At 30.6% G+C, this 17,690-nt stretch overlaps 2 protein-coding genes across 2 annotated transcripts; both read left to right on the forward strand.

Annotated features, from left to right (window-relative positions):
* Window positions 1-2,570: 2,570 nt before the first annotated feature.
* Window positions 2,571-5,315, forward strand: LOC114185843 (auxin efflux carrier component 8-like). The gene is made up of 7 exons (XM_028073778.1): window positions 2,571-2,825; window positions 2,991-3,623; window positions 4,178-4,355; window positions 4,460-4,545; window positions 4,638-4,795; window positions 4,893-4,969; window positions 5,091-5,315. The coding sequence occupies exons 2-7, from the start codon at window positions 3,107-3,109 to the stop codon at window positions 5,155-5,157; spliced, it is 1,083 nt and encodes a 360-aa protein (XP_027929579.1). The 5' UTR covers window positions 2,571-2,825; window positions 2,991-3,106; the 3' UTR covers window positions 5,158-5,315.
* An 8,282-nt stretch (window positions 5,316-13,597) lies between these two features.
* On the forward strand, window positions 13,598-17,415 carry LOC114185615 (outer plastidial membrane protein porin-like). Its single transcript, XM_028073454.1, has 6 exons — window positions 13,598-13,839; window positions 13,974-14,041; window positions 15,579-15,689; window positions 16,149-16,235; window positions 16,316-16,524; window positions 16,804-17,415. The coding sequence occupies exons 1-6, from the start codon at window positions 13,791-13,793 to the stop codon at window positions 17,108-17,110; spliced, it is 831 nt and encodes a 276-aa protein (XP_027929255.1). The 5' UTR covers window positions 13,598-13,790; the 3' UTR covers window positions 17,111-17,415.
* The last annotated feature ends 275 nt before the right edge of the window (window positions 17,416-17,690 follow it).

Consider the following 17,690-nt stretch of genomic DNA (forward strand, 5'->3'; position numbering starts at 1 on the left):
TCACGAGTAAAATTATGAATATTTAGGAAAACTTAAAGAAAGTTGACTTCATTATGAATGTTTTGCATGAACTTATTAAGAAGACTGAAATGTAAGTTTAGTTTTGTTTGAGAGACTTAATATCATTTCTTGTACATAATCTTTCGCTTGAGGGACAACTACCTTTAATATTAATGAGTGCTACGGTAAACGACTTCATTTATTGTAATTTAACAGTTTTAATATTAAAGTCACTCATCTACTACTATATTTACAGTGATACATAGGAATTTGGATTTTTTTGCTGAATTTGTGTGTTGTTTTCTGATGTGTCTTCAAAATATTTTAATGATCATTAATTTTAAAAATTTTAAATATATTAAAAATATTTGTAAAGTATATTTTTAATACTAAAAAAACAATAATCTGGAATCGATATATAGTGAGTGATGTCGTCCAAATAAAAGTACATTCCACTTTCTTTTCATATGCATCTCTATTAAATTTTTCACATTGTTGTATTAATATTCAAAACTTGGAATGATTCTCTCAACAAAATTATATATTCTTGTTATATTTTCTTCAACTACATGGAAATAGAATCAGAATAAACCCAAATTATGTTTTATATATTATAAAATAAAAAGTATGTACATGTAATGTGATGATGTATATTTATTAAGACTTGTTTGTTTACTGTTTTGAGAAAAAATGTTCAGTTTTTTAGTTTTTAAAAACTAAAAAACTTATTTGATAAATGTATTTGTTAAAATGATTTAAAATAACATTGTCCTGTTTTTAAAAAGTTAAAAAAAAAAAAAGGTTTACATTCACAGCAGCATTTTTACATACAGGCGTAAATAGGAACTGCTGGAGTTAGAAAATTGATCCTATGAAACCCTTAGATTGTAGACAGCACTTTGTACTCTTTGGGCATGAGATCAGGAATAATTAAGGGAAAAAAATATATAATGGTTTATATGAAGTAAAAAGAGAAGAGATAAATTAGTGTTATACTGATAAATAAATTCATGCTCGTGATATTATTTGAACTCATTTTCATACGAGAGAAGAATATTCAAATTCATCAAGATAAAGGTATATGAATATGGCGATATTATTCTACTTGTAAATATCAGAAATTTTTAATTTATTTGATACTTTATTATCTTTTCAAAATACACTTAGTACTGTAAGTGTATTGTTTTAGTTAAATCGTTTTTATATGATTGACAGAATTCTTTGTTATACTTTTATTTGGTATATTAGTTAAGTTAAATTTCTTTGACAGTATTAATGGACCTTCAACTTGGGGATTGTGTAGCTATTATGCTAAGGAACATTCTGTCGGAAACTTTGTATGGACAATAAGTTTTCTTGTCTCGTTCAAATATCTCTTTGGTCTTGTTAGTGGGAATCACATAAAAATAAGTGTTATATTTGACATTGAGTTTTTCAGGACTAAAAATACTACTGTGAAAGTGATATATCAACATAATCAATTGTTTTATATCAGAAAATTTATTCTCTTTCTCAAATTTATATATAAACTTCAACTTCTATATATCTCTTCTTTAAACGCTGGGGAATAACGATGTTTTTCGACTTAATTCACCACAATATTTTAAATATTCTTATTAAATACTCTTAATAAATTAAATATTTTAAATACACTGTGAATAGACAATATAAATAAACAAATGATTTATGTTTCTTTTAGAAAAAAAAAATTATGTATCTAGCCATCCATTAGAATTTAGTATAAAATCTTTCTGATCTATATCTGTTTAGCATCGTCCCTGCATGAAAAGACAATTTAATGAGCTTGGTGGGATTGAGTTTTATATTCTCTTACAAAGACAACATGAAGAAAGAGATGATGGGTCTTTTATGGCAAAAAAATCACGTTTTGGAAAGTAAATTCTCTGCTGCAACACTTTTGACCAAAACTGGAAAGAATTCTTCTTCACACAGTTCTTAACAGTCCTTAGTTACTTAACTTCCAATTAACTTCTTTATTCTTCCTTCCCAGCACCGAAAAGCTTTAAAGAAATATTTTATAGGAAAAAGAAGTCTCAAGATTAAGCAAAAATTTTGAAGCAAAAATTTGGGTTACATGACAGTAGTGTAAAACCAAGATTAGTTTTTGCATGTTCAAGAATGAGGATTATTCATAGGAATATCAGACAAAGGCTGAACACAAACTGAAACGAAAAATAGGGCACTTGAATTTATGTTCTTTTACAATAAAAAAATAACTGAACTGTATCATGATTTTGTCTTCTGATAGTGATTTGCTATTTGTCAGCATATACACTGTCTAGGTCTGCTTTCTTAAAGAACCTATGAACCGAAAGACTATGCCAAGAAGATGAAAATTGGAATCTAATTTTTATATACTTCAAGTGGACTTAAATGCCCTCACTTTATTTCATCATTAAGCTCTTTTCTAACCAAAATTGTGAAATCGTAATGTCTACACCAAAATACCATCAGATTCATGATATCTATTCATGGAAGTATCACAGTGCAGTATCACAGTTTAAGAGAATAATACAACTAGACTACAGTGCACTTTGCAAAATCGAAGTTGAGAACTCCGAATAGATCATAACTCAGCTTAACAAAAGAAGAAAAAACAAGAAAGAATGATCCAGCAGACGACAAACCTGAGATGATAATTATATGCTGTCTTACTCAAAGTACAAAGGTTGTTTTCAATACTAATTAACTGTTGTGACTAAGAGTTCATAAAGCAGCAACCTTACTATTACGCTAAGGTTCATTTTCGGGAAAAGGGGAAGAAAAAAGAAGCTGCTAAAATTAGCAATCCAATCCTATTACAGGTACAAGCTTTTCATTTAGAATTACACTGCTATTATCATAGTAAATGTTTACATTCAGAGTTGGTTTAGATTGTAGAAATGAAAATATAAACTTATTGAAATATACCGCAAGAGAAACATCTAAATCTTGTCTTATTAACCTTAAGTCACTTTTTGAGTGTGCAGAAGAAAGCCTCTGAAGAAGTTTCTTAAACCATTATTCATGGACAAAATAGCCTAAAAAGCATGCAAGGGAGCTTAAGAAGGTGTAGGTGATCCTAAATTTTCCTACACTAGCAATCATGATTTCCCTAGCAGAAGCCTATCATGTAGTGGCAGCCACTGTCCCATTATATGTGACCATGATACTGGCCTATGTTTCTGTGAAATGGTGGAAGATCTTCACACCAGATCAATGTTCAGGCATAAACAAATTTGTGGCAAAGTTCTCCATCCCCCTCTTGTCATTTCAAATCATTTCCTCGAACAACATCTACAAAATGAGCCTCAAACTCTTATATGCCGATTTTGTTCAGAAATTGCTTGCCTTTTTAGTCTTCATAGCAATCACGAAGATCAGTGGCCGAGGAGGGTTAAAGTGGATCATAACGGGTTTGTCATTAACAACACTTCCCAACACTTTGATTCTAGGAATTCCTCTGATGAAAGCTATGTATAAGGGTGATGCAGTTGTTCTCCTTGCTCAGATTATTTTCTTGCAGAGCATGATCTGGTACAATTTGTTGTTGTTTCTTTATGAACTTGATGCTGTCAACACCAGGCCTGCTGTAGCTGCACCACCATCACAAGGTTCAGCTGGTAGGTGTTTATAGCAGGTTAATTTTACTTGTAAGAAATGAGATTTAGAGTGATTAATATACGTGAAACAAAATAGTGATTAACTTAGCAAAACACTGATCTAGATTCGTTCTTCTTCTTGCCATTACTTTTCTCTCATAAGCCATAATTGATATATGCATAGATAGATAATATATTATTGATCAGTTAATCCTGTTCAACCAAGTAAAGTGATCTAAGAGAGTCAGATTAAATGGGGCCTGAACATTAATATATTTTAAGAGTAACTATATTTGAACACTATATATATATTATAAGCTTGTACAAATAAGTTTTTATATGTTAACATGTTTCTGTGCGATCTTTTCTTTCTCAACCTTCTCATGCCATTTGAATATATTTAAATACAATTTTGTTAGGAAACTATATATATCCCAGTGTTTTAGTAGCAACATATATAAATCAAACTATAACACATATCATGTTGGTTTAGCATATGGTGTAAAATTTAAGTGCAGATATTTCCATAGAACTGAACCAGAAATAAAAATTGTATAATTTTTCTATGTTGTAAGGAGAAACAGACACAGATCGTGAGGTACAATCAAAAGGAGAAGAAGACGTAGACCCTAGAACAAAACGGAAGCTCATGAAGGTGTTGCCCATTCTTGCCAAAGTGGGAAAGAAGCTAATAAAAAATCCTAATACATATGCAACTTTAACAGGTTTTATTTGGTCAAGCATACATTTCAGGTAATTATAACATGTCAGTCATCATGCCATTAAGATCATTGTATTTAAATTCCTGATCATACACAATAATTAAGGTGAGAAACAAGGTTAATTAAGTTGTGCAGGTGGGGATTACACATGCCTGAAATTGTTAATCAGTCAATAGAAATATTATCCAATGGAGGCCTTGGCATGGCAATGTTCAGCCTAGGTAAGTAAAAGCAAAAATCCATGGTTTCTGGTTATGAAAATTGCATTAAAGGGTATAAATTTTGTATATTTGTTGATGGAGATTGGTATCAGGTGTGTTTATGGCATCACAGTCGAGCATGATAGCATGTGGGCCAAGGATGACAATGGTGGCAGTAGTACTGAAATTTGTGGTTGGACCTGGTCTCATGACAGTGGCTTCTCTTCTCATAGGATTAAGATGCACACTGTTCAAAGTCACAATTGTTCAGGTCATTTTCCCTTTCATATTTTTTATTTTTATTTTTTCTACTTTTCAGGTCATTTAAAGGTAAATAGTTTGCATGATCATGATCTTGCATGTGGCAGGCAGCTCTACCTCAGGGAATTGTTCCTTTTGTTTTCGCCAAAGAATATAATGTTCATCCAGCTGTTTTAAGCACAGCGTAAGTCTTCAAATATCTCTTCAAATATCTTCTTCTTTTCTCTATTTTTATTATTTTGTTTTTGTTTAAAAAAAATAAAGAGGTGTGGAGATTTGATGTTTTTTATTGTTTTTGATGGCAGGATCTTGTTAGGAATGGTGATGGCCTTGCCGGTGGAATTAGGCTTCTACTTCCTCTTAGCAATTTGAAGTGCTGGGTAAAGTACTTATGCTATATATATGAACAACAATAACCAGCATTACATTGCTGTTACAATAATTTACAAATATATACTTATAAATTTACTACATTATACATTCATTGTAATTACAAAACATCCGAGTTCGCCGAGGCTAATTAATATTGGGTTGCTTATAAATAAATAAATAAATATTGTATTATATTATTGTATATATTGTTACAATGTTTCAGGAAAAATAAGAGTTGTTTTAGTTCCTTCAAGCAAGAAAAAAACCAAGGAGTTGTTATATTAGTTCTAATTTATGGATCATTTACTTTTTGTGAGTATATGTACTTTGTTTTGTTTGTGTTGTCGTGGTATGCTTATAATAATTGCTTCTATTTTAAATTTGGTAGAATGAAGATGTATATATAAATCTCCAATATTATTAAATAATGCCAGCTGTTTATTTAGAGGATTATCTTACAAATCTAAACTAGAAACAATTTTACCCACTTAATTAATTATTGAATGAAAAATGCATAATTTTGAAAAGTGTTATTTAATCAAAAGTAACTAATGCATCTTAAGTGAGAACCATTCTTTCATCCAACAACATCATTGTTTGTTTGTACAATAAGTAAGCATCGGAAGAAATTCTTTCAAGATTCGTCAAGCAAGAGTGTCTCACTTGTTCAATAAATAGGACCACTTGAAGCAATTTTCACAAATTCTCCAACAAGTGAGCATCATGCTTCTTTAAATTTCAATTAAAAAGTGTTATATCTCATCAAGAAATTCACTCGCCAAACGAATATGCATAATTAAGAACTTATATTAGATTGGTAAATTTGTTTCACCGACCTAAACAATTATTTTACTTTCTTTTCACAAGTTAAAATTGGTTATACCAAATAAACAAATACTAATTGAAATTAATTCAGCCAGATTTACCGATCTTTGAAACAAATTCCTCTTCAAAGCCCAAATACACGTATCATTTGTATCTATATCATCAATTCAACCATTTTTCCAATTTACATCATCAAACAAGCAAAATCACATCATATATCAGTTCAACCACCCTAAATTGGAAATTCACCCACAATCTCCTTCACAATACAATAAAAAAATTAATATCTAACTTCCTTTACTTGACTATGAGCACAACACAACATCCATCTCTAAGCACACATAACCACAAAGAAATAAATATTTGCACAAGATAAAACTCATATAAATGATTTGATCATATTCTAACATTCTTAATTGAACATAGATTCATGTAGAGCTTTGAAAATATACATGTAACCTCAAGGACTATACATGCAAATCCAAATATCAAAAGACTTTAAAAAGAGTAAAAGAGTAACTTACTCTGTTTAACTAATTAATCGGATAGAAAGATAGACTTTGTTGCCAATAGTCCTATGGTATGTTTCGACCTTCAAACAAGCGGTAGAAAAATCGAACACTTGGAGAGGAGTTAGACTAGGAGGAAGGTCCTAATTTGTAGAAAGATAGTAGATTTTATAAAATGAACTAGATTTAACTTTTTTAGTTCCTTGATAGTGGCTTAGCTGAATTCTTGATTTCTCTCTCTTTGCTCCTGCAAAACAATGTGTTTTCCTTAGTTTTCTTATCTTTTGTTTATCAAAAGAGGATGTTCATTAACTTAAGTAAAAAAGGGTATTTTCCTGTGATAAAAACAATTTAAGCTTTTGATAAATGTCTAATTTGAGGTGTTTTTTTATGTTATGGAAACACTTATCAGGCCCTCAGTTTCAGTCTCTTTTGCTTTCTTCTATGTCGTCTTTAAACTTGCGTGCTTATTGTGATGCAGATTAGAATGATGATCCTAATGATCTGAAATCCAATATTGGGTAGTGTATTTTTCTTGGTGATTCATGTAACATCCCTAAAAGGATATTACTTAAAATATTTTAAATATATAAAAAGAAGCTGGAACGTCACATCTTCATTAATATACGCCGCGAAAATAGAACAAAAATTTGATATTCAACGCGACAATTATTGAATAAAGATAAATAATTTGAAAAACTTTTACAAGTTCCAAATAAAACTTTAAAGCATAGTAAATCCCTAGCTCTAATTCCCAGTTAGTCCCTCTCTCCATCTCGAGTGTTAGCAGCATTACCTGTATCATCAACTGCTCCCGTGTAAAATACACGATCATCGCCAAACACAGACAGAAAGGGTGAGCTCAAAATATATATAAAAATCACAGAAATTAAATAATAGAAAACACCAATCTTATTATCATAATTACATCTTGGTTACATTCTCAACACGCCCCATGGCTGTTCAACTACTAACATACAACAAGGTTAGTCATGGACTCAGGATTCCTGATGCTCACACGAACATGTCCGCTCGTGGTTCTGCCTCTACGAGTCTCCCCGCTCGTAGTCCTACTCTACGGACCTACCCGTCCGTAGTCCAACACATGTGATCCACAAGCTACGTACCTTCCCACACGCAGCATCTCTCAACTGTGAGCACGGAACATACGAACCTACCTCGCTCGTATCCCCACAGGAGAGTAATCGAGTATGAACCTCCTCGTCCATACCATCACATGTTATCCACCATCCATGAACCTACCCGCTCATGCCACATCATCTCCTGACCCATGTTTCACCAAAGTATACAAACAATACCCATAGATCGTCCTAAACTCGCTTGGGCTAGAAGCCTTAGCTTAAGCGACCAGGCCTGTCTCACTCAAGCTAAGGTTTCTCACCTGAGCTAGCGTGCAAACAGGTCTCACATGCGAAGGCGAGCTTAGGCGAGATCCCACTTCGCTCACCACAACAACACTCGCCTAGGCGGCGAGACATTAGAACACACAAGCATCGAACTCGAGTTCTCGCTTAGGCGAGTACCTCTCGCCTGAGCAAGGTACTCTGTCGCTCAAAACATGGGCTCCTCGCCTGGGCGAGACCCTCGAGCTCCACCTCACGTTTTCATGAATCCTCGCCTGGGCGAGCAGCTCTCACCTAGGCGAGTTGTGCAGACATAACCCAAAATCTCCTTTCTGCTATTCTCGCCTAGGCGAGCCTAGTTAGCTCGGGCGAGAACAGAGGACCTATTCGTTGTCACGCACATAAAGACACCAAACCAATTGCCAAAAATTCACACACCATTATGCTAAGTACTCCATTACTGATTGCAATTGTGAAGAGCACAACATGCACTCTCATAAGGCTTTAATTCCATTACCAATCAAGTTGGCTAATTTTCCCCTTTTATATGGCTCCAAATTGTGGTAAAAAAATAAAAATGAATAATAGTTCTTTTTAATGTTTATTACTACATTTCATAGGCCATTATGGGTTGTTTCTCCCAACTCCCTTAGTTGCCCATTGTCTCTAGGCTTTCCTATCCTTTCACATTCATACCACAAGTACTTTAACAAAAATAAATAGATTAATTCGTTCTCAACAAAGGTTGAACCCACAATCACAAGGCAATTTATTTAACCAAGTCATGTTTGTGATAAATCTTCTAATTATATAATTATGTTAGTACCCAACATAACCTTGCAATTTATTAAAATTAATATTCAATCAAATAACACACATATGGCATACATAGGACTCGAACCCAAGTCCTTTCACACAATTAAGTACTCTTAACTACTTGAGCCAGTACTTTTCCACGTCACAACAATTAGCATTAAATGCCATAAAGGCTTATACTACCCACATTTACTAACAAACTATTAATTTAATTATTTAAATTTCCCGGGTCTTACAATTCAATTATATCATGGATGAGTAAGAAACAAGATGTTACATCTCGATCTTTCATAGAAGTTGAGTATCGCGCCATGGCTTTGATTACTTGTGAGATTATTTGGCTGCATTAGTTACTTGCATATATTTGGAGGTGGCAATGGCAACGATTCAACGAACATCACTTCACACCCCATCCAAATCACGAAAACTAGTGGAAGAAGCATTGCTCCATCACTTTTTTTTTCTCCAATTCCTATTTAAAAAATCCCAATAACACACAACAAATCAGATTTATAAATGGAGAGAGGGAAGGTGCTGCCAACATGGCAATGGCAGAGGGAGTTTGATGGTGGTGGTTCGATGGTTAAAGACCTTGGCAAGGTGCGACGACGTCTTAGTTGAAAACAACAACCCCATTAGTGGCTCCCTGGTAGATTTTGGGGAAGAAAACCCCCGCATTGAATTAGAAGAAGAAAGCAATGAAGAAAAAGGAGAAAGGGTTGCAATAAAAAATCATGATAGCCACGTTAAAGAAAACACTAAAAACTAGACATGTCAAAGGGGGATAGGTCCGACAGGCCGACATGCCAGCCCGCTAGGAAAAGGGTGTGTCGAGTTGAAATTTCCAACCCGCTGTGGTCCAGCCTTGGCCCACCAACCCTTTTTTTTAATTTTTTATGTTTAAAAATTAAAAAAATTATATTATATATATAGTTTATAAATAAATTTTTAAAAAGTTAAAAGAAAAAATAAAAAAAATGGCCCACCAATCGGCCTTGCAACAAGAATTGTCCAACCTGTTTTTGGTGGGTCAAATGTGTGGTGGACCAAAACGGACCGAGCTAGCCTGTTTTACCACTCCTACTAAAAACATACCTGTTTTCTAGTAGCGAATCAACTCAACCCGACCTTTTTTTCGTGGGACAAAGGCAGGGCGAGCCAAAATTAGTGAAAAGTAATCAAACTAAAGAAAATTCAATAATGAAATGTTAGACGAGAGAAAAGTTCCTCTGTAGAAAAAAAATTGAGTTAGTTTAAAAAGAATAAATAAATTCTTAAATCTTAAAATTATAAATAAACCTTTTTTTATTTACTATCATATTTGGAATTTTTAAATTCATCTATATTATTATTTAAAAAAATCTTTTAATAAATACATAAATGTTTTCTTAATTTTATTTTTTAAATAATTATTCTTTTAAACTAAAATAATTATTTTATCAATTTTATTATGTTCTATTAATTAAGATGAAGAAAATTACATATTTCTACAGTTTTAGATTTTTTCTAAACTTTAAAATAAATATTAAAATTTATATTTTTAGTATTTTAAACTTATTTTCATTTTTATTTAATGTTTTTAGTTGTTTTATATAAAATAAATATTCACATATTATTAAATTTAATTATAAAAAATAAACATTTATTTTGTGTATCGCCTAGGATAGAATACTAGTTATTCATCTATTGTTTTTCATTTATTCAGAAATGTTTATGAAACGTATTTCGTAGGGGTAAGTACATATTTCATGAAACATTATTTCAAAGCGGTATTTATGTATTATTAATGCAGAGTTTAATTAATCATTAAATATATTAAATCATTGCATTTGTTAAATGTAGTATATAGTAAACTCTAATAATATTATTAAATGTTAGTATATTATTAATTTTATTAAATATATACGATATGTACATTTTTTTTTTAGAGTTAAATATGTTTTTTTCCTATAACTTTTAGTGAAAATTGAAATTAGTCTATGAAAATCTAAAATGAATATAGTCTCTCATCTTTACAAATACGTGAATTTAGTCATTTAAACTATTTTTTAAAGTTTATTTGACTTAATAAACTTAATAAAAAGTGATTAAAATGGATTTATAGAGTTAAGGGACTAAACGAGTTCAAGATTTACAAAAAAGACTAATTTCAATTCTCATTGGGTAAAGGATAAAAAACATATTTAACCAATTTTTTAAATACTCTTATAATAATTATTAATATTAAACACACACACATATAAACTCTAATTAATACATTTTAGTGCATTAATTTTAATAAATATATATGATACATGCATTAAAATGTTATTATTATTATTTGAATACTTTAGCATTTATAAAATCATTAAATATTATTAGACCATTGTATTGTGTAACATATAATCACCTATAATTATACTATTAAGTTTTAGCATATTATTAATTTTAATAAATATATATGATACATACATTTCAATTTTATTATTTTTTTCTAAATTTATTCTATAAAGCACTGGTGAAAATAAATGTTATAACTTTTTTATGATAACAAAAATATTTTTTATAGTTTTATTGTAAATATATATAATTTTTATAATTTGATTGTAAATAATTTTTATTTATTTTATAAATATTTTTATAATTAAAAAATATTAAGTTTAAAAAAACGGCAAAAAAACGACTAAATTTTAAAAGAAATTACCTAAAGATAAAAATAATAAAATAATAATTTTAGTTTAAAAAAAGTTATTTAAAAGATAAAATTGAAAAACAAATATAAAAATAAAAATCTTTATATATGCATATATTTTAAATCAGTAAAATTAAAAAATGATACTAATATATATATATATATATATATATATATATATATATATATATATATATATATATATATGTATATATTATTTTAATTTATGCAATTCGTGAGATAAATAGAAATTTAGTTTATTTGAAAATTATAATGAATAAATATTTTTAATATAAATTACATTATAATCTCAATTTTTATATATATTTATTTTTAACATATATATATATATATATCATATTTTATATTTATGAAAAAAATTTCTTATTAATATTTTCTTAATATTATTATTATTATTATTTTAAATATATGCGTTAATTACATATAAACTATTTAATAAAAGTTATCTCTTGGTTTCGTTCCTTAATTATTATTTTACATATACGTTTGATTAAACATAAAAATACTAAGTTTTAATTAATATTGTTTATAAAAAAAACGTTTTTCTGTGTAACAATTTGAATAAATTATTATATTTTATTAAGATTTCTCAGCCATAAACTCGTTTCGAAATGTGATAATTAATATTATTGACCTTGACTAAAACTGCTCGCTATCTTAAAATAATATCTACATTGATCGTTTATAATAAACTATGAATATATGAAACTTTCATTCTTGAGAATTTTCAATTTAAATGAAAAATAATCACTATATTATGGCTATTTAGCTTTGGCTAAAAATTGATTTTATAAAGGAAAAAAATGGTCTCTATAATTATTAGCACTAGATTTACCTTGAACACGACAATGAGTTCTAAAAACATATGAACATCAATTTGATGTAAAGACTTTGAAAGGACCCAAAGATTTTAATATATATTTTTGAATTTGATGTAAAGAGGTTGGTGGGTTAAAGGTTTATCTCCTTTATTTAAAATAACTTTCCAGCAACTGAGTTTTGCAATCATGAAGACCAGTCAAATAATTAGTTTCAACAACTTCAAGTGTGACCATTTCTTCCCTTTATACAAGGAATAAAAATTTGGTATGAGTTCGATGATGATTATAATTTTGAGAGAAATGTTGTTTGTGTTTGATAATTAAAGATCAGAATTTTTCCTTGTTATTGGAAATCAAAATGATGTATCAAAATTAATTTTAATAATTCACTTTTTTCCAATGTATATAGTTTACTAATTTAAATTTATTTCTGTTTTTATCTTTTTCATTTTGAAAAGATAATATAAGTATTTTTTAAAGTCATGTACATTTCGTAATTGAATTAGAAATAATCGTTTACTATAAATATAATGACATGTTAGTTCATTTATTACAATTAACCTTTTAACACTAGTGTAATTTCAAATATAGATTTTAATTTAAATATTTCCAAATTTTTCAAAAATATATTGCTATTCCATTTGTTTTTATAAATATATTTTTTCATATCTAATCACATAGCCGACTTTAAAAGTTTATGACAGACGAGAAATATTTAAAATTTAATCTAATTATTTGCTGTGAGGAGTAACAAAATAGAATTAAAACAACGAAAAAAATATAATTATTTCTTTTAAAATTATATTAAATATTATTTCATTAAAACTTAACGGAAATAACTATATTTAAAGAAATTGTTAGATATTCAAGAAAGATAACTGTAATTTGATTAAAATTAACATTACATTCATTTTAAATATATTTTGGCTCAAATTATTAATGAAAAGTTTTAAATTGTGAGTTTAGTGAATAGAGAAAGAAAAAATAAAAATATAATCAAACGACTACGTATTAAATGCGGATAAAAAAATACTCCATGTTAAAAATAATTATGTAATTACATATGTGAAATTTCCTTATTCATTAATTATTCCATCGGTCGGTGAACTTGTCTTTGTGTTTTTGTTGCACGTCTATATGTTTATTTATTGGATATAATTATTATTGTTCTTACGTACAGAAACTTTATTGATAGCATCTTCAAATTAAGTTTTGTAAGATAATTTAATATACCATATGGTATCTTTGAAATATTTTTTATTTTCAAAAATTTTAAGCATAAGTACGAATTATTATTTATTTTTTTATTATTACGATTATTTTATTATTGTTATTACTAATGTATAAAGGAATAAAAAAATTCCATAATAATGTATATAAAATAATTCCTCAAAGGAAAAAGACAACGAACGTTTTGAGATCAAACGGTGGAGTAGCCTTCAAGATTTCAAGAAAATAGGTCTTGGAAAAGAAGCTAAAAATTAGGGTTTTGAGGTATTTATTTAATTGGCAAAAGACAGTGTTTGGGTTTCACAGACAGACAAAACACTCTCCCTTCTTCCTCCACAAAATTTCTCGAGATCCCCATTTTCTCCGAATCGAAGCCATGGCTAAGGGTCCCGGTCTCTACTCTGATATCGGCAAGAAGGCCAGGGGTACTCTCTTTCCCTCTCTCTTTCTCACTCTATCTCTTCTTGAATTCCGAATTGGGATTTGGGGGGGGCGAGAGATTATTTTCCGACCGTAAATAATCGGTGCTTTTTGATGAACTTATAATTGTTTTTTGTAGATCTGCTGTTCAAGGACTACCAAAGTGACCAGAAGTTCACCGTGACCACCTTCTCGCCCACCGGAGTTGTGAGTGTTCTATTTTTTAGTCCTTCAATTTTTTTCAGCACAAACACAATGCATGGCATGGGTATTCTTTTTTGCTGTTGGGTTTGTTATTGGATGTTCTATTTAGCTTGTGTAGATGATAGTGTTGGTAAAATCAAGTGACTGGTTGGTTTTGTTGGAAGATTTATGTGTTCTATCTATATCTTGACTGCAAGAAATCTTTGTCATGGGTTTCTTTTTTCAAAAAGGAAAAAATGGGGTTGTGTTCTGTTTTGGCCATTTGGTTTTTCATTCAACTGCAGAGTGTTGAATTTTCTTAATGATAAAACAAACTGGGTTTTTTTCGCTGGAAGTATTCTAGTAACATTGTAATTATAATTTTTTTTTTTATGAAAGAATGGAAGAATAGACAATCCAAATAAGCATGTCCTTTTATTTTAAAATGAAAACAATAGCTTGTTTTGTTGTGATTTTTCACTTTTTAGTTGTTTTCATAAGTTTCTTCTCTTCCATTTTCATTTTCTTCATTTACTGATTGGATTGTAGTTTTACATGAGCTTTTATTTTTCGATGGCTGTTCCTATAGCTTCATGATGGAAATAATCTGGATGTCCCGATTGGATTTTTGTAATTTAATGTAATATGCCATCTACTAAACGCAAATTTATGTTTTAACTATTTTTAGAATTTTATTAGATTTTCCTGATTTACTTCTTTTCATGTAAAGGTGTGGAGTTTGTATGTAATGCAAGCTTGCGTATGCATGTCAACAGTGGCCAGAATGACCATTTTTTGCATCAAAAGTGGAGCAATGCAGTCTTTTTGCCGTGCATAATTTGATTTTCTACTTTTTCTTAGGGTTTTATGAAAGTTTTCAATGTGATGCTACAAACCAAGAAACCAGCCTTTTTTGATTGGCTTTTGATTTCATACCCACGACCCCTCTGTTTTGCACTCAACTAACCAACCCATTTACACATCTACAATTTTTTTGTTTAAGCTGTGGGCACTCTCTGTTCTGCACTTGTGATGCAGCTTTTAGCAGTTGTTATCTCTCTGCTATTCTCATCCAAGTCCACACGGACTGCTTGTTCTCAAAAAAGAGATCACCATTCCCCTATTTTCTTTTTTGTAATTGACATCCCTTTTGTTTTATGGTGATTTATGTTGCCTATCCGTTGTTTTAGTTAATTGATAAAGGCTGGCTACGTTGGGATCTGGCATGTTGCCGTAAAATTTTGTGTGCCTTGTCTGCCTGCTTTGTTTTCTCTCATTATTTACTTTTGTATACTTCGTCCGTGTCTTAAAATTCATCATGGAAGTTGATGCATTATGTTTGTGTATATCGATAAGGAAATATGGACTGTCATGTATACCTTGCAATGTGGATACCTTAGATGAGGTGGATGGATATTGATTCACGTAGTATATCAGTTGCAGAAGCATTCTTTAAATTGATCATGTGGAGCACATCTGGAAAATTTTGATATTCACATTATGTCAATGTCATTTTAGCCACTGTTAGCATTCTGATTTGATTTTGTGTCTTCTGCTTCAGGCTATTACGTCATCAGGAACCAGGAAAGGTGAACTTTTTGTTGCTGATGTCAACACACAGTTGAAGAACAAAAACATCACTACTGATATCAAAGTTGATACTGATTCTAATGTAAGTTCAATATTCTTGTTTGGATATTTGTTGATTCTTTTCTATTTTTAATTGATGTCTGGTCTCCTGTGCTTCTGATTTATATACCATGTTGAGAATTATCAATCAATTTTTGTGATTGATATTACATGTTTGTTCTACTACCCTTGGTGGGTGCGTTTCCAGAAAATTCAATTTGTTGTATATTATATTTTAGGATATTATGTGTAGTTTTTTTCTTATCAACAATTATTTTGTTCTTCTTATAACTCCTTTTCAAAATTGTTTTAAAATTTCTCTTGTTCAACTTTTTCAATAATTTTAGTCGAACTGTTTTTTATACTACGCGCATACATTAATTTAAACCAAACGGTTCATCTTTCGTGAACCATGTTGAATGGAAGTTCATGCTTTCATTTATTTATGACTTCTGTATTCTTGTTTCCATTTTGTTAATGATGGTTAACGTGTACATTGCAGCTATTCACAACTATCACTGTCAATGAACCTGCTCCTGGTCTTAAGGCTATCTTTAACTTCAAAGTTCCTGACCAGAGGTCTGGAAAGGTAAGATAGTCAAAGCATTTTTGCATAACAAGCTTTCAAAAACGTTGAACTCAAGCTGGAATTTTCATTGTCTTTAACAGGTGGAACTTCAGTACTTGCATGACTATGCTGGAATAAGCACCAGTGTTGGGTTGACAGCAAACCCAATTGTTAACTTCTCTGGTGTTGTAGGAACCAACGTTCTTGCTCTTGGTGCTGATCTTTCTTTTGACACCAAAATTGGGGAGTTAACAAAATCCAATGCTGGACTGAGCTTCACTAAGGATGACTTGATTGCCTCATTGACTCTGTAAGTGACAGTTGCTGCTCAAAGTGTTAACTGTATGCATCTAGAAAAAAATGCATTGTTTATTTTGTTTGGTTCAAGGCTCTAGAATCGACTGGTGAACCTTTCGAGGTTCCATTATAGATGTATTCTTTTGTTATTTTCAGTTTTGTACTTCCCCTTTTCCGAGTTCTGCCTGGTTGCATATACTTGTCCAAACTATTCCCTAGGCCTGCCTGTGCTTGTATCATAATACTGATTTCAAATGAACTTTTTGGTGATGTGGTGAGTTCTTGTGTGCAGGAATGACAAAGGTGATGCTCTGAATGCTGCATATTATCATGTAGTTAACTCCGTGACCAACACTGCTGTTGGTGCTGAGGTCACTCATCGTTTCTCAACTAATGAGAACACTCTCACCCTTGGTACCCAACATGCATTGGATCCATTGACCACATTGAAGGCACGTGTCAACAACTTTGGCAAAACAAGTGCTCTCATCCAGCACGAGTGGCGTCCCAAATCATTCTTTACGATTTCTGGTGAGGTAGACACCAAGGCCATTGAAAAGAGTGCCAAGGTTGGATTGAGTTTGGTTCTCAAGCCCTAAGAATTTTTATCCATCCTGGCAAGAGCATTGAAATAGGTGTTAGGAAGCTTATAGTCCGTCAGACAATCATTTTCTCTAAGTTGGTTCTCTTTTTGGGTAAGAAGTGTTCATGGTGTTTTCGTTGCATCTGAGCAATTCGACCATGTAAAAATAAAATAGGTTTTCTATAAACCAACTGTTACTGTGACTCTTGAATGCCCAAGGCTCAGCAAACATCTTTTGTTGCATGAGGATTGGTACTCTTTATTGAGGTTTTGACATGCGAAATTTTATATCTTCTGATTGATGGATATTTTTTTGCAATATTCCTTGCATTTTCATCTCCTCTTTTTGAATATTTGGTTATTTTTTTCCTCCACTTGTTTTGTTCCAGTTTTGCATCTTTAGATAAAATACATTGATGCTAGGTATAGATCTTGCCCTTTATGCTTTATTCCTGATTCCTTTTTAGCCGTGAGATGTTTCAATGTTTGTTTTCAAACTATATTTTTCCTTAACTGAGTGCAAACTCATTAATTTATTTCAAAATATGGTTTTAATACTACTTTTGAGCCCTTGAAACTACAGCTCAATGATTTTG

Source organism: Vigna unguiculata, chromosome 5 (assembly GCF_004118075.2).
Source record: "Vigna unguiculata cultivar IT97K-499-35 chromosome 5, ASM411807v1, whole genome shotgun sequence".
NCBI lineage: Eukaryota > Viridiplantae > Streptophyta > Magnoliopsida > Fabales > Fabaceae > Vigna > Vigna unguiculata.

What these genes read in the sequence shown, in the direction of transcription:
- LOC114185615 (XM_028073454.1), top strand. Translation starts at nt 13,791, where the DNA reads ATGGCTAAGGGTCCCGGTCTCTACTCTGATATCGGCAAGAAGGCCAGG. An exon ending in TATCGGCAAGAAGGCCAGGG is followed by an intron (nt 13,840 to 13,973) that starts GTACTCTCTTTC and finishes TGTTTTTTGTAG; the next exon opens with ATCTGCTGTTCAAGGACTAC. An exon ending in CTGACCAGAGGTCTGGAAAG is followed by an intron (nt 16,236 to 16,315) that starts GTAAGATAGTCA and finishes TGTCTTTAACAG; the next exon opens with GTGGAACTTCAGTACTTGCA.
- LOC114185843 (XM_028073778.1), top strand. Translation starts at nt 3,107, where the DNA reads ATGATTTCCCTAGCAGAAGCCTATCATGTAGTGGCAGCCACTGTCCCA. An exon ending in TGGTCAAGCATACATTTCAG is followed by an intron (nt 4,356 to 4,459) that starts GTAATTATAACA and finishes TAAGTTGTGCAG; the next exon opens with GTGGGGATTACACATGCCTG. An exon ending in CATGGCAATGTTCAGCCTAG is followed by an intron (nt 4,546 to 4,637) that starts GTAAGTAAAAGC and finishes GATTGGTATCAG; the next exon opens with GTGTGTTTATGGCATCACAG.